The 14,637-nt window shown below is 40.5% G+C and overlaps 1 protein-coding gene and 1 long non-coding RNA gene across 2 annotated transcripts; both read right to left on the bottom strand.

Moving 5' to 3' along the window:
- Positions 1-899: 899 nt before the first annotated feature.
- LOC147142424 (uncharacterized) lies at positions 900-2,983 on the bottom strand. Its single transcript, XR_015088144.1, has 3 exons — positions 2,862-2,983; positions 1,069-1,223; positions 900-987 (listed from the first exon to the last, which is right to left on the bottom strand). It is a non-coding gene; the product is annotated as an uncharacterized LOC147142424 (long non-coding RNA).
- Positions 2,984-6,306: 3,323 nt separating this feature from the next.
- Positions 6,307-13,619, bottom strand: LOC147142423 (dynein axonemal intermediate chain 1-like). Its single transcript, XM_086041680.1, has 20 exons — positions 13,452-13,619; positions 13,005-13,040; positions 12,812-12,871; positions 12,630-12,710; positions 12,394-12,523; positions 12,232-12,263; positions 11,558-11,695; positions 11,247-11,306; positions 11,035-11,142; positions 10,859-10,943; positions 10,660-10,777; positions 10,543-10,586; positions 9,772-10,019; positions 9,561-9,641; positions 9,300-9,387; positions 9,075-9,154; positions 8,627-8,775; positions 8,029-8,128; positions 7,163-7,348; positions 6,307-7,045 (listed from the first exon to the last, which is right to left on the bottom strand). Exons 1-20 carry the CDS (start codon positions 13,464-13,466, stop codon positions 6,938-6,940), a joined length of 1,947 nt encoding a protein of 648 aa, XP_085897806.1. The 5' UTR covers positions 13,467-13,619; the 3' UTR covers positions 6,307-6,937.
- Between the last annotated feature and the right edge of the window lie 1,018 nt (positions 13,620-14,637).

The following is a 14,637-nucleotide window of genomic DNA, read 5'->3' as shown; positions in this document are numbered from 1 at the left end:
TGCAAAGTAGAAGCAGACGAGAGTGCTCGGCTTAAATGAGTACAGTACACCCCAACACATTTCCCAAATTTTCCTTTGTATTCTAAATTTCACAATAAAAATATTCTATGGGATATTGTACAACGAAATAGTCCCGCAAATGTGGGCCATTGATTGCAAATCAGATTTGTGAATGTGCCCAAAAAAAAAAAAATCGAAATATATTAATCTAATATTGCAAAAAAAAGTAACAAATTTAACAGTAATTTGATTTTGAAAATTGTTCTTGTATTCAATGAAAAATTCATAAAATCTTACTTTTAAAAGGTGACATACTTACTACTCATTTATGTTGAGCACTGTATATTGAAGAGGACGCCGACCATTATGTAACAGCCCCTGTTAGGAGTTCTGGCACACAAATCGCTGCGATTTATGAGTGACAATGGCACACACACAGGCTCAGTCCCTGTTGTCAGCAATATGCTGAGATGAAATGACAGGATATATTTAGAACCCACCTACAGCAATCATTTTCCTCAGTTTGTGTGCATTCAACTTCCTCTTCTATACATCACAGCTATTTTCAGACAAAGCCCCTGGTCCATTTGAATTTACAAAAGACATGCCTAATTATTGCTCTACGTGAGTCCCAGTGCTTCCTGGCACTTTTTCCTCATTGCTACATATGACTCCGCCCACTACAGTCAGGAAGTCAGGAAGTACTTATCATTGAGGGGCCTGCCTTCTCCCTCACTGGGAGACAGCACCATCAGTCTGTCTGGGCTGGAAGGGACCCTGCAAGCTCGATAAAGGACAAGACACAGGAGGAGGAGGAAGATAGCAGCAAATGCGTTACACACGATGGCCACCAAAGCTGCTGTGGACAGCGCTGGCACGTTCCCATCAGATTCCATAGTGGGGCTTCAGTGTCCAGTGTCTGCTTCAACTTTAGGCAGGATCCATCCTAAAGTCTTCATAAAGTAGTCGCGTGCGAATGTTTTTTACCTGCAGGGTCCATTGTCCACATTTGATCAGTTAGAAAGCAAAATGAGCAAAAAGTACGTTCGTACACTCAGGGTATTTTACTTTCAGTTGATGATAACAGCAGGAAAGGCAGCTTTTGTTATTCGGTTGTCACGTCTACTCTCACCTATCTTGTCAGATGACACATAAAATGTTTGCTCGAGTGACTGATTCCGCGTAGGCTCAGTCTAAACACAGTAGTGGATGATTGCCAATGTCTGAAAAAGATGGGGGGGGTGAACAATCAGAATTAGGGTGGTATGTAGAAACGCACAAAATGTTATTTAAAGCGGAAGTCAACCCTAACATATTTTTTTCAAGAATATGTTCCCAGCAGGTCCATTAGTTGAAACACGGCACTCTGATTAATTTTGAATTTGTGGAATATAAATTAAGCAGCAAAAATGCACTCGTTTTTAGCCACCTCTGGGGGCGGCCATTTTGTCTTTTGTCGACTGAAAATGACATCACGGTTGCTCACAAATGACCAATCACGGCTCAGATTCAGAAAACAGGTCAGGTTTGGGTTGACTTCCGCTTTGAGGTAATTGATAAAATATAAATCGCATAACTGCAGAGAGAAAATAAGATGCTATGAAAATGGAAAAAAACATCACCTGATATGCCTCAATTTGCATTTTGTTGACGAAGCCTTAATAAACTACTGGAAATGTCATACAAAGTCACCAGTGACACAAATGTGTGCCCTTTGCTTAATACTAAATGATGACATCATGCACTGGAACCAAAATAGCAAAAGCACCTTTTATATTTTGCAGAGACTTGCATAAATTCATTTGTTTAAAATGAATGAACCAAACTTTAGTTACAGTGTTCAAACAATGAAAATACACATTAAGGCCACTGGCTGTTTATTTGTGCACTAAAAAAAGGTATTGGCTGCCCATTTCATTTACTCATTTATTTGGCGGGAGTAATAATCAGACACAAGCAGATCAAAGTCCCATTTTATTTCTAATTATGGCAACCTCAACAGCTGAGTAAATATCTCTGGATGACAACCACGTCACTTTGAGTCAAGTCTGTTTTTTTACTACCATGTTTTGTTGTGAGGTCACCACTTCAGTTAGCAGAACTTAAATTGGGGCTGTCTTAGATTGGAATTGAATACTAACTGACTCCAATTGCACCAAATTGTATACACCTTTTCCTGTCATATTGTCGTTGAAAAACAAATGATTATATGAAATGAGAAAGTTAAGCAAAATCCGTAGGAAAAATCTCAAAATGTTAATAAATGTTAATAAAAATAAAACGGATTATTTAACTGGTAACTTTATCCCGAATCTGGTGACATTATTTCGTATGTGTTCTCAGCAGAACAATGTGTTGTAAATACTCATTAAAGTTCAATTAAAAACAAATCAAGGCGAATTACTGTATAGGAGATAATTGTTTCTTGTTTGACAGTGACTAAGCATGTTGACAGTAATTAGGAAAACAACTCAAAGTATCAAATATGACAATGATAAAGTTTACTCTCAATTTATTAGGGCCATTCCGTTTAAGAAAATACATGCTGCAGCAATGTGTGCATTTTTTTCCCATGAAAAGCATTTTACGTATTAGAAAGACATCCCCAATGGTCCATTAACCGCCAGACATTTCAGACCCTCTTTTACCCTAAGATTTGAAAAAAAAAATGGGAAAAAAATATAAATAAATTCCTGGGATTGAACGGCTGGACTGTGAAAAGACAAGTAAATTCATCGTTGGCAGTGAATGAGTTAAATGCACATGATTTGTTTTCTACAGATCATGCATCTTTCTTTCTCTACGTGATCATAAAACTTAACTGCATAGATGCATACCAATATAATAGTTGCTTTACTTACCCAGCAGGCTCCTCTGACTGAACATGCAGCTTTGCTTATGTTTCACTGTCCACTGTGTTCACATGAATCAAAGTGCTCTTCGCCAGGCTTTCAGGCTCTTTTCCACTTTTGTGTGCTTGCACCCCCCCCCCCCCCCCACACACACACACCCCCCCTCCCCCTCCATCTGTTCATCAAACACAATCAAAGATGAGGCAGCATTGCTCGAGGAGTTCTGTGATAGCAGAGACAAGAGAGCACACGGGAGAGAGAGTCCGAGAAAGCGAGAGATTGGGAGGTGGAGGCGGGGCTGAGTTGGAGTTAGTGGGTGTCAGCAGTGATATCAAGCGCAAAAGAGAGGGGAACAGTTTGGACGCAATTACATCAGGATCCTGCTGCAGCGCAGGGGGTGTTGTTATGGCGAACGAGCACATTGCAGTGCAGAGGGGCTGACAAGACAACTTCGGCACAGCAGAGCATGTCTTCCGGGAAAACTGCAATTAGAGATGATTTGGTGCTATATTTAAGACACACAAACACAAAGAGCAGGGGGCGTAGCCAGAAATGTTTTTGTGGGGTTCAGTGAGGGGTGGCCAGAGATGGTCGTGCATGCACGCATGTGTGGATCGTTCTTTATCATACAATCCACAGTTCATTTTATTTGCCGTTCTCGTGCATTGATTTGCTAGTTAATAGCCAATCTGAGTGATCAATTGTTACTGATATACTGCAATCAATGTCTCATTCATTCTAATCATATCTAAAAGAATATCTTCTATGCAGGCCCACTAGTTGAAACAATGCATTCTGATTAATATGAAACATGAGTTAAGCAGCAAAATTAATCCGTTTTAGCCATCTCCGGGGGCGGCCATTTTGTCACTTTTGTCGACTGAAAATGACATCACAACTGCTCAGGGCTCAGGTAACGACCAATCACGGCTCACCTGTTTTGTTCCCGACTGCTCTCTTTTCCTGGCTAAAAAGAAAGGAGCTGAGACTCGAACTAAGAAATCAATTTTATTGCGCGCTGGCCATCCATTTTCTACAAACGTTAATCCTGTTCAGGAGGCTGGAACCTATCCCAACTGACTTTTAGAAAGGAAAGGCAGCCAGCCTACACCCTGGGCTGATCACCAGTCAATCACTGGGCACACAGAGAGACAGACAACCATTCACACTCACTCATTCTGTCACTGAATAGAAGCCGAGCCCACGCCGTCAGACAAGTCCTACACCATCAGTGGCCCCTGAGTCATGCATTCCTAATCACTAATCCCTTTGAACCTGACACATGAGATGGATGGGTTGTAAAAAAGCCGATAGTCTGGAAAGGATCATGTACTTTACTCACTCATAACTACCATTTGTTATTCTCTGTATTCTCAGTGACTTTCAAAAAGACAACAACAGTATTAAAGTGCATTAACTACAACCAAAGCAGCTTCACACTGCCTGTTGACGTTTGCATTTTCCTGCCTTTTGTCATTGATACCGATATGTATGAAGGGCACCCACAGGGAATGTGGTACATCACAGCAGTGGCGGGTCCCAAATTTGTAAATTTGCAGTGACTGAAATGAAGCGTTTGATTTATCCGGTGTTGAGTCTTTGCACCGGGGTTGAGGAATTTTGACCCACTCTTCTTTGCAGAACTGTTATATTGGTGGGTTTAAAACACAATCTACCTGTTGAAAGTCATACAACAGCATCTCAATTGGATTAAAGTCAGGAGGTTTATTTGGTTTATTTCAAAATCTTCATTTAAAAAAATTTTTTTTTAGCCATTCAGTAGTGGATTTACTGTTATGTTTTCAGTCTCTTTTCTGCTGCATAATCACAGCAAATTGTCCAGGTCCTGAAGGAGCAAAGCAGCCCCGGACCATCATACTGCCACCGCCTTGTTTGACTGTCGCCATGATGTTCTACTCATTAAATAGTCTGTTACTTCTAAACCAAATGTAACAGTCCACACCCCTTGCTAAATGTTCAACTTTATTACTCCAAAGATTTTGGGTATCGTCAGATGTGAGAGTTTTGGTGTATGTTTTGCCAGCTGTGGTTATCGTTTTAAAACTTTCTTTTTCCCAGTGTCTTTATTGTTGAGTCATAAACACGGACATTGAGAGGCCAGTGAGCCCTTCAGTCCCTTGGTTCTTTTGCGATTTACTACACATTGTTGCATTATTGGAGTATTGTTGGTTGACCGACCACCCTCGGAGCTCTGACCGCCGTTTGCTGGAGTCCCAGAATCTTGGTTATGGTTTTGTAAGCTTTTCCAAACTTGATTGATTTCTATCACCTTCTTTCTCATTTGTTCTTGAATTTCTTTGGATCATGACATGATGTTTTTTTTTAGATCATGTAGCCTACTTCACTCTGTCTGAAAATAACCATTTAAGTTTACTTTTTCACTTAGGGCCACATAGGTCTGGATTATTTCCCTAATAAATAAAATCACCATTTAGAACCTGCTATACAAATAAACAAAATAAGTTAATAAATAAATCAACTAACATAACTCAGGAATGGGGCAATACTTTTTCATGGCGCTGTATAAAATTCTGCTGTTTCCCATAAACTGAACTGACGCGGAAGAAAAAATGCCGGCATTTACAGGCACTGAGGTCAAGTATGGGTCAGTCGTTCATATTTTGCAGCACTAAAGAATGGTCACCGTAAAATGAACACGATGACACAGCACACAGTGTGGCAGTACAATAAATAAAAGGCTTCTCCTTTGTTTTATAGCTCCATTTTACCCTGCTCTGGGACCTACACTTCGATGCTGTGAGCCACTGCCCTCTACTGGTAGCTTGTATCACTCCCTTAGTCTTCTCCCTAAATCATTTAAACAAAACCCCACTTTCTGATATATTAACATTGTAATTAAGTACACGCTTAAAAGAAATTGCTTTTGTTTGCACACACACACAAGCACTCAAATGTTCCAACAAAAAAGACTAGCAACTGTGGCGGCTTGATAATAGAGGATACAATGAAATAATGAAAATAAAATGTCGTGAAAAATACTTGACAAAATCTTCACTGACATGGTTGCAGCGGCACACGCCAAATTTCTGCATGGAGAGGACCGCCAAGGTAGGCGAAAAGATGCTCGCTCGCATAGACGGTGGAGGCCTGGAGGGGGGGGTGTCAAGAGCTGGTTTTAAAGTGGGGAGAATAGTACCCGGCTATTATATTGTCCTTCGGACAAAGAGACGCCAGGGTCGAATGGATTGAAGGTCAAAACAACTGGCGGCCCCTCATTTCGGCAGCCTTCTTCTGCCTTTGTGACAGTTGAGGAGCATCGCTGCTGCCGTTCAACATCCACATCTGACGTTCAAGAAACTCAACCAGGAGCTTCAACTCCAGATGGCATCACTCTCACGTTCATCGGAACAAATGCTCTCTGCCACGGGAGGGTTGTGATCCAGGGAGTAAAAACACCATTAGTGACACTATGTGGCAATGGGCATTTTTGCATTGCATTTTTATTAATACAATACAACACGATTCTATTTATATGGCGCATTTCATAACAGCTAGGGCTGTAACAAAGCACTTTACAATACAATAAATAAACAATAAAAGGCTGTGATACATGTATGAATAAATATAGACATAAATAATATAGAAAATATAAATGAAATATAAATAAAAAAAGCCAATAAATTGACCTAACCCCCCCCCCAAAAAAATATTGTCCAGTATGCTCACAGTGTAAATTTCATTTGACAGTTTAGAGCTGGGTTTGTCATGAAAATTGCGAGCAAAAGAAGGGAAAATGCTGAAAAGGCTTGCATCAGTCACACACAGTTGCACTGAAATACTGTACATAAACAATGGTCGAAATGCATTACTGATGGCCTACAACCAATTTATAATAAAGTCACAATTATTCCATGCAGTCTAATAGAATTTTGAAAGGTCGCTTCAACTACTGAGCTTTACGGTGCACTTGTTCAAATTTTGCCTGTACTGTTTAAATTACTACACAAATGCAATTTTATATCACTGGGGAGAACTGAGGAAGATATCATAAACATGTGAAATACTTTATTGTACTTTACAGTGCTGATGAGAGGGAAAAGTGGCTACTTTAAAACATTGTTTTGCTCAAGGTCTCTCAGCAGACTGAGTAGCTTCTCCATCTTGGCTACTTCTGCCTCAGGACCTTCAACCAAATCCCGGCCCTTCTTACCCTGCACATGCACAAACACACAAACGGTAGACATACATTAGGCAAGCTAAAATTGTCACGCGATAATGACGCAAAAACCCATTTTTATAATAATTTGATACTATTCTTGAAACTTTACCTTTGGTTTCTTGCGGAGGTTAGGGGACAGTTTGAGGCTGATAACGGAGCCTCGGTCATCACCCACTACGATGACGGGATTGGCGGGGTTAAAGTCAATGTGAGTCAGTTTAGTCTTCTTTTTATTCACCACGGGCTGCTGGCAGATAGCCTGATACTTGTTGATGGCGAGGTCAAAAACATGAACCTGAAAAATAATATATCAGAGCACTTAGTGCGCTGGAGTACACAAAATGCATATTGTCTGTTCAAGTGGAACGATGTTAACCTTTCCAATCTGCTTCCAAACCGTGCGGCTAAATTTGTGTGACACTCATGTGTGGTCTGAGGGAGCCGTTTCAAGTTAGTCAGATAGCATGCACTCTACATGTTCATGTACGCTACGCGTGGGTGTGTCAGATGCCCACATGCCATAAATTCAACCCACTACATCTAAACAAAAGGGGACGACGTTAACTAGTGTTTCCACTATCTGTCACGGCCCCGCCGCACACAAAGAATGTACTGTACTTTTGAGAGTACAGCAGTGCACAGAGGGTCAGCCTGTGCAGCTCTGAATTTTTGTTGTTGTTGTTTTAATGGCCACTTCTATCAATCCATCCATTTTCTATACCGCTTATCCTCATTAGGGTCAGCTGGTAGCCTATCCCGGCTGACTTTAGGTGAGAGGTGGGGTACATGCCGGAGCCAATGTATTATTCACACTCAAATTCACACCTATGATTAATGTAGAGTCCTTCTACTATTGTGCTGTGTTCTTTTGTACTTTTGCATCCCTAAGCCCCACTGATCCCGGGCCATCCCGCACACTTTGTACAATTATGGTGAAAAGAGTAGAATAAGCAAAGTCATCATAAAGGCTCTTACCAAACCTTCTGTGGTGACAGCAGCAAAGACAGTAGAGGAGTACGGCGCCCAGACCACATCGCCAACTGGTGCATTGAGCTCAAATGTGAACATTGGAGTGCTGGAAAAGGAAAGACAGCCAAGCCTCGCTCACTTTCATGAAGACTATTAACTAGGGATGTAACGATTCACTCAAGCCCCGATTTTCGATTTTCAGTTCCCGATTTTCGATCCGATTCAATGTTTTAAAAATCGCTACCATGCTTGTCTCTGTGTGCACATTCAAAAGTGGTATCCATCTGGAATGGAAAAAAAATTAAAGACATTTTTTAGTTATCTAAATGTGTATATTCTAATGATGTAGATATGTTATGTCTTTTGTTAGGTGTTGCAGTATAGGGCTTGTGATTGCTCAGATGTCCCGAGTTCAATTTGTCTCGATTCGGATCAATTATTCGATTAATTGGTTTGAATAAATTTTTTGTCAATTTTCGATTAATCGTTACATCCCTACTGTTAACTATAAACTAACTGTAAACCATTTTAAAAGTTAATTTAATGGTTAAATTATAATGATGCATGCCTCTACAGTTTTGTCATCATTCACGATTCATCCTACCTGAAATCCTGGTCCCAGATCTTGACAGTCCAATCCGAGCTGCAAGAGATGAAAACCTTTGAGTGGTAAGGATTCCACTTCACCGTATCCACTGCCATGTTGTGGGCATCGTATGTCTTTAGGTACTGGCTTGAGTAATTCTTTGAGCACTAGAGAACGAGAGAAGTTGAATTATGCTTAATCTCTTGCTGTACAAACGTACTCAGAGAAAGAAAACCATAAAAGAGTAAGTTTTAAAGACTAATTTAAGGTTGAGTATTTTGAGAATTGTAGGGATTTTATTTTCATTGTAGGATTGTAGCTCTGATTGCAGAGACAATTAAAGCTCACACTCTCTAGACTAAATCAACTTTATAGCTTGTGGGCACAGCTGCTGTATTTCAAGCCTCTTGACAGTTCATTTGACAGACCAATCTTGGAGGGTGAAATGAATTTTTCCAGCATATACCTTATGTATTTTCCCTTCCTCAGTGCCAACTATGAAGAGATCGTCAATCTTTGGGTGAAAGTCAAAGGATGTGCCACTCGCTGCAGACAAGAAGTATACAAATGAGCCATGAACAGTGACAGAAACTAGCCTGGCTGACAAACGTAAAGCATGCTGTGAGGAAAAGCTGTTATATTTACAATGTCTAGTAAAAAGATGCATGACACAAATAGAGTGAAAGCGCACCATTAGTGAGATCCTGAATACCCTCTGGCCCGTCAGACACAGTATAATCCAGTGCAAGCCTGATAGCATCTGTGAAGACCAGCTCGTTCTGCATACATAGTAAATAAAAAAGAAATGTACATCAGGAGTGCATAAATAGCACATCTGTTTAACAAGTGTCTCCATCCAGTTTTTGTATAAATGAGAATACAGTATACAAGTGCATATATCAAACGACACACATTCAGAAAGTACTGTTGATCTGTATTTCTCTTAGCGAACCTTACTGAGCGTCCATGACACAACTCTGCCATCAGAAGACACCGAATAAAAATTGAGGCTGTTGTCATTCTGCCAGCACACCTGAATGAGAAACAGTTTGAATGGCTATGGAAGCAATATAGCAGACATTTTGTGCGTTGTGTATGTTTGCTGCCAGAACTCAATGTTTTGAAACCGCTGCTCTGCTAATGGATAAATTAGACTCCCTCACCTGCCTGACAGGGTCAGTGTGCTTGCCATTGTTAGCAGTGCTCTTGTACTGAGGGTCCTGCGTCTTGTTTTTCAAGTTGTACACACACACACATCCATCATAGAAACCAACTGCCACCAGGTATGAATGTTGCTTATGAATGTCGAGGCTCATGACTCCAGAACCTGTAGAGAAGATGTACTCGGGGAAGGTCGAGTTCTTCAACGTGTAGAAGAGGAGCATCCCGCGGCCCTGTTTGCTGAAGTCGTCTGCCGTCGGATCGGAGAGAAGGAGTTGTCTTAATCAAAATATGATTTTAAAATATAATTGAGTTAATCATAACGGAAGCTGCTTAATTTTGAAAATATGAAATTCAAGTAAACGTTTATAGATGATTTTTTTTGTGCTGATTCATAATCTACCCTTGTTTTCTTCCAGTAGCAAATCAGGTTTTAATAATAATAATAATAATAATAACAGTAATAATAATGAGTAAATGAAATTGAATGCCTGAATCATGAATTAAGGGTTAGGTTCAGCAACTGCAAAGTTATAGCTACAACATATGGTAAAATCCATGTTGCGCAAGCCTTTATAGGTCAAACTATAAAAAAATAAATAAAAAAGGAAAATATCCCAAACACCTGATGTGCTACAAACCAAAAAGTAAAGACAGTTAAAGACATTCAGCAGCAAAAAAAACACATTTCGGGACACACAGTAATGCCATCTCTGATTAAAATGACCTATTGACAAGTGTAGTTTATTAATCAAAATATTTTAAAGACTTACATGATCCCAATCCCACCCCAAAACAATCTGGATACACGAAATTCCTATGGAATAAAGTGAATGAATTAGTCCTCTTGCATTAATGTGAGTACCGGAAGTGTTGGTGAGCAAACCTACCAGCGGAGGGCAGTGACACACATCATTTTGGCTTTGTTATACTGGAACTTCCACAGGGGGAGAACAGTACCCTCCTGCTCCCTAAATTCATCAGCCGCATCCTCAAAGTATTTGAAATCTGGAAGGACGAGCGGAAATCATTGTACCTGTGTGACATATTACTCTACGATACAATGACATCCATTTAAACATTGAACACCTTGTGCTACTTCATTATACGTGTTCTGATTGACCATCCGCTCCAACAGCTTGGCTGATTTAGATACTTGGGTGATGTCATCACTCTGAAGAGATAAAAGAAGTTGATGAAAAAGAACGGATCTATACAGCTGGCGTGACAGATTGCTATTGGGCACGATGCACAGTGTGAGTCACCGGCGTCTCGATGAGCATCAACTTTTTGTTTTTGTCACTATCCTTGTCTTTCTCTTTCTTCAAATCTTGTTTCTGCAGCTCCGCCATGTACACGTCATATATGTTCCACTGCAAAGGCAAAACTGGAGTCGTGACAGCGTTCCCGAGTGAGCATTAATAAACGATAAGGCATGGAAATGATTTGAAATGAAAAATGTCCGAGAATCCTCAACCTGAGTAGCAGTCGCGTAGTAGTTGCTGCGTGGAGGAGGAACCGTTTGGCAACTTCTGCCCTGCAGGAAAATAATAATAGAACCCGCATGCCTAATTGTGCGATAGATGCTAGTATTTGCAACAATGTTATTAAACCCACAGGTGTGAAAAGTTTTATCAGCAGAGCACTTTTGAGTTGCATTTTCATGTATGAAAATTGCTATACAGTATAAATAAAATCTTATTTGATTTGATTGGATTGCATTTGATCACTGTCATAATATGGGAAAATAGGGTGATAATAATACATAAAATGAGTTGTCCTTCCTACCTGCAGTGGATTGTTGATGGTTTGAGAGGCTCTTTCGATGAAGTTGAACTGATTTGTACATTTTGGCTCTGCGTTTGGGATGTCATCTTCTACGGGCTCCTCTTCCTCAGCTCCATCACCTCCATCACCAGATCCCTCCTGTAGAAAAAAGGAGCAAAGATGGCAGCGTTGGGAGGAAGTTATTGAGCGATGAAATTCAAATTTTAAATACTTAACGAGGAAGTCAACCCCCACAAAATTCTTTGCAATAATATGTTCTATGCACCATCACTAGTCTAAACATGGCATTCTGATTAATATCGCGTTTGTGGAATATGCGCTAAGCAGCTAAATGCACCCGTTTTTAGCCATCTCGGGGGCGGCCATTTTGTCACTTCTGTCGACTGAAAATGACATCACGGTTGCTCAGGCAGAGGAACTGTGATGTCATTTTTAGTCAACAGCCAAGTGGCAAAATGGCCGCCTCCTGAGATGGACAAAAACAGGTGGTTTTTATTGCGGAACTAATAGCTCACAATCGCAATATCAATCAGAATGCCGTGTTTCGAGTAGTGGGCCTGCATAGAACATATTCTTGTAAAGAAAAAAATTGGGTTGACTTCCATTTTAAACTGAACTGAAACCAACAAGAACAAGTGCTAGTACTTCAACTCACAAATCACATCACTCCTCACCTCATCAGATTCTTCTCCCTCCTCTCCCGTTGCTGCAAAAATACCAAACAATTTCATATAATTACATCATAACACACATGATCTTTGACTACACCATTAAAACACAAAATATTGAGGTTGACAATTTCTTGTTAACAGAAAAAGGTTCCAAGCTTCAGTTACCATCTTCAGTGAGTTCCTCAGTGGCTGTCACACTTTGACTATCATCAAAGTCTTGATGTTCGAGGCAACCCTCCAAGACAAAGTGAACTGCCATGTGATTTACAACGGTGGTCAGCTTGTAAGCACCATCCTGGAAAAAAACAAAGCAGTAATGAGACGAAAAGCCACGATGATGATGAAGTTCCATTTTGTAAATGATAGAAAAAGTCACAATAGCCTGGCTGTGCTTGTCTTACATGAAATTTGTAGTGGGCAATATTGTGGGGGGCATGTGGATTTTTTGCCGTCAGAGTCTTTGTTATTTCCTCTTTCAGCTCCTATCGGTCGAGAGAGAAGCCAAAAATATATACAGTACATGCTCGACTTGACTAGATTTGGTTGTACAATTGATAAAACGATGATGTGTGTCAAGTCTTACAGTCTCATTGAGTTCCAGTTGATCCGCGGGCTTAATAAGTTTCCCGGGATCCTCTTCCTCCTGAAATGAGTTTCATGTGATCAAACTAGACTTGTATACGTCCGCCATAATTGTTGATGGCTTGAAATATTAGTTGTGCCCACGAACCACATTCTATCAACAACTACAGCCATCTCCGTTGCATGCGACTTACCTTTTTCTTGTTTGTTTTGTATGACTTGGCAGGGGGCTTTGATCATCACGGCCCAAAAAAACACGTCGGCAACAAAGATGGTTAGAATTAGTATTTGTACAAGTTGTTGCAAGGTCACTGAGAAAATACTACAAAACATTGCATGTACACGAACTGAAAATGTAAAAATAAAATGTCTGCGGTGGGAGCAGTGGGAGCTATTTCATGGTGGTAAAATAGCCCTGATTCATTTTTTGACTGATCAGGCGTGTACGCAACATAAACAAGGTGGTAACCGTGGGAACTACTAGGTTCTAGAAGCTCCACAATTATCTGATCTTAAGTTTACTTTCAGGTAGGCTATGTCTACAATTGATTTTGTCAACTGTTTTTGGTGTATAAATGAGTATCGTTTTTTATTCCCAAGTGATATTGAAAGTAGGCCTATTGTATCTATTAGTCACTTACTTGATCTTTGCTCATCTTTTCTTAGTCGTATTTATCCCCAAATGTACAGTCACTTGTGTCCGTCGACCAAACCGCATGTTTATCTGCAGGTCTCCCTTGAACTCTCTTTGCGATGACATAATAAAGGTTTTGATGACATTAGTGTTACTGCAAAGACGACATTAGGTTCATGTAAGCTTTGAGCTTGCAGCGCATGAACTACGCTCGTTCTTTCATGTGTTATTCAGTTGTTAGTTTTTCCCACAGCATTTCTATTAATCACTGACTTCTTCAAACCCTTTTAAGACAGCGCAGCCCACGTCAACTTTAAACCCAATTATTGCATTCCATGTGTCCCAGAGCTTCCTCAGACCCGTGATGAGGGTGCACCAAGGCTGTTGCTCATTGCTACATTTGATTCCTCCCTCTGCAGTCGGGAGATCGAACGATATTCCTGTTCATTCTGAGGCCTGTGTTTTCCTTCGCAGACCAGGGGCGGAGCCATGGGTGGGCCTGGGTGTGCGCGGTAATTTGTAATGAATTAATTTTGTCTCTGGGTGGGCCTGGGTGTCCGCGGTAATTTGCAATGAATGAATTTTGTCTCTGTCATCCGGGTGTCACACCACTTCTCAACCAAGTTGGACTTGAAGACTTAATATTTTGGGACACGAAGATATTGAATCAAGACACCGCTGTAGATGTTTGCCAAGAGCCCGGACAGCGGAAGCAAAATAAATGAGTTGTTCTGGTTGTTGGAGCGGCAGTGTCGCAATCTGTTTGGATTTCACTTCAGACCGGCCAGCTCGATTTCCACTGCGGACGAGAAAGAAAATATAGAAATTGTGGCGTTGCCGGCTTGCTGCCTGGCACACTGTCACGGATCCCTTGAGCAAGGGATCGACAAGCTCCAAAAGGGAGATCGGAGTTATAATTCCCTCCGCTTTGAGTTTGTATATCGCGCATATTTGTAGCCTTGTGCTGCATTATGGTGTGGGCCGTCACATTATTTTTATTCATGATCATGCAGCAATAAAAAGTCAAATATTTTGCATACTGTAAATAATGTATGGCCTACTTGCGCAATGTCTGAACATTTTCCATTTTTGTATCACCAAAATGCAGAGATCGCACTTTATATTCTTTGCCTCCTCTTTCAAAAACTAAATGTTAATCTTAGATTTAAATATGTAATAGTTGCCTACTTACC

The sequence above is a fragment of the Filicampus tigris genome, chromosome 9 (genome assembly GCF_054856515.1).
Source record: "Filicampus tigris isolate MCC_2025a chromosome 9, RoL_Ftig_1.0, whole genome shotgun sequence".
NCBI lineage: Eukaryota > Metazoa > Chordata > Actinopteri > Syngnathiformes > Syngnathidae > Filicampus > Filicampus tigris.
This window is presented reverse-complemented; position numbering and strand designations above follow the sequence as displayed.

Coding starts and splice junctions, on each gene's coding strand:
- LOC147142423 (XM_086041680.1), bottom strand. Junction 11,696..12,231: donor AGGGAGAAGAATCTGATGAG/GTGAGGAGTGAT, acceptor TTTTTTCTACAG/GAGGGATCTGGTGATGGAGG. Junction 10,778..10,858: donor GTATAATGAAGTAGCACAAG/GTGTTCAATGTT, acceptor TCGTCCTTCCAG/ATTTCAAATACTTTGAGGAT.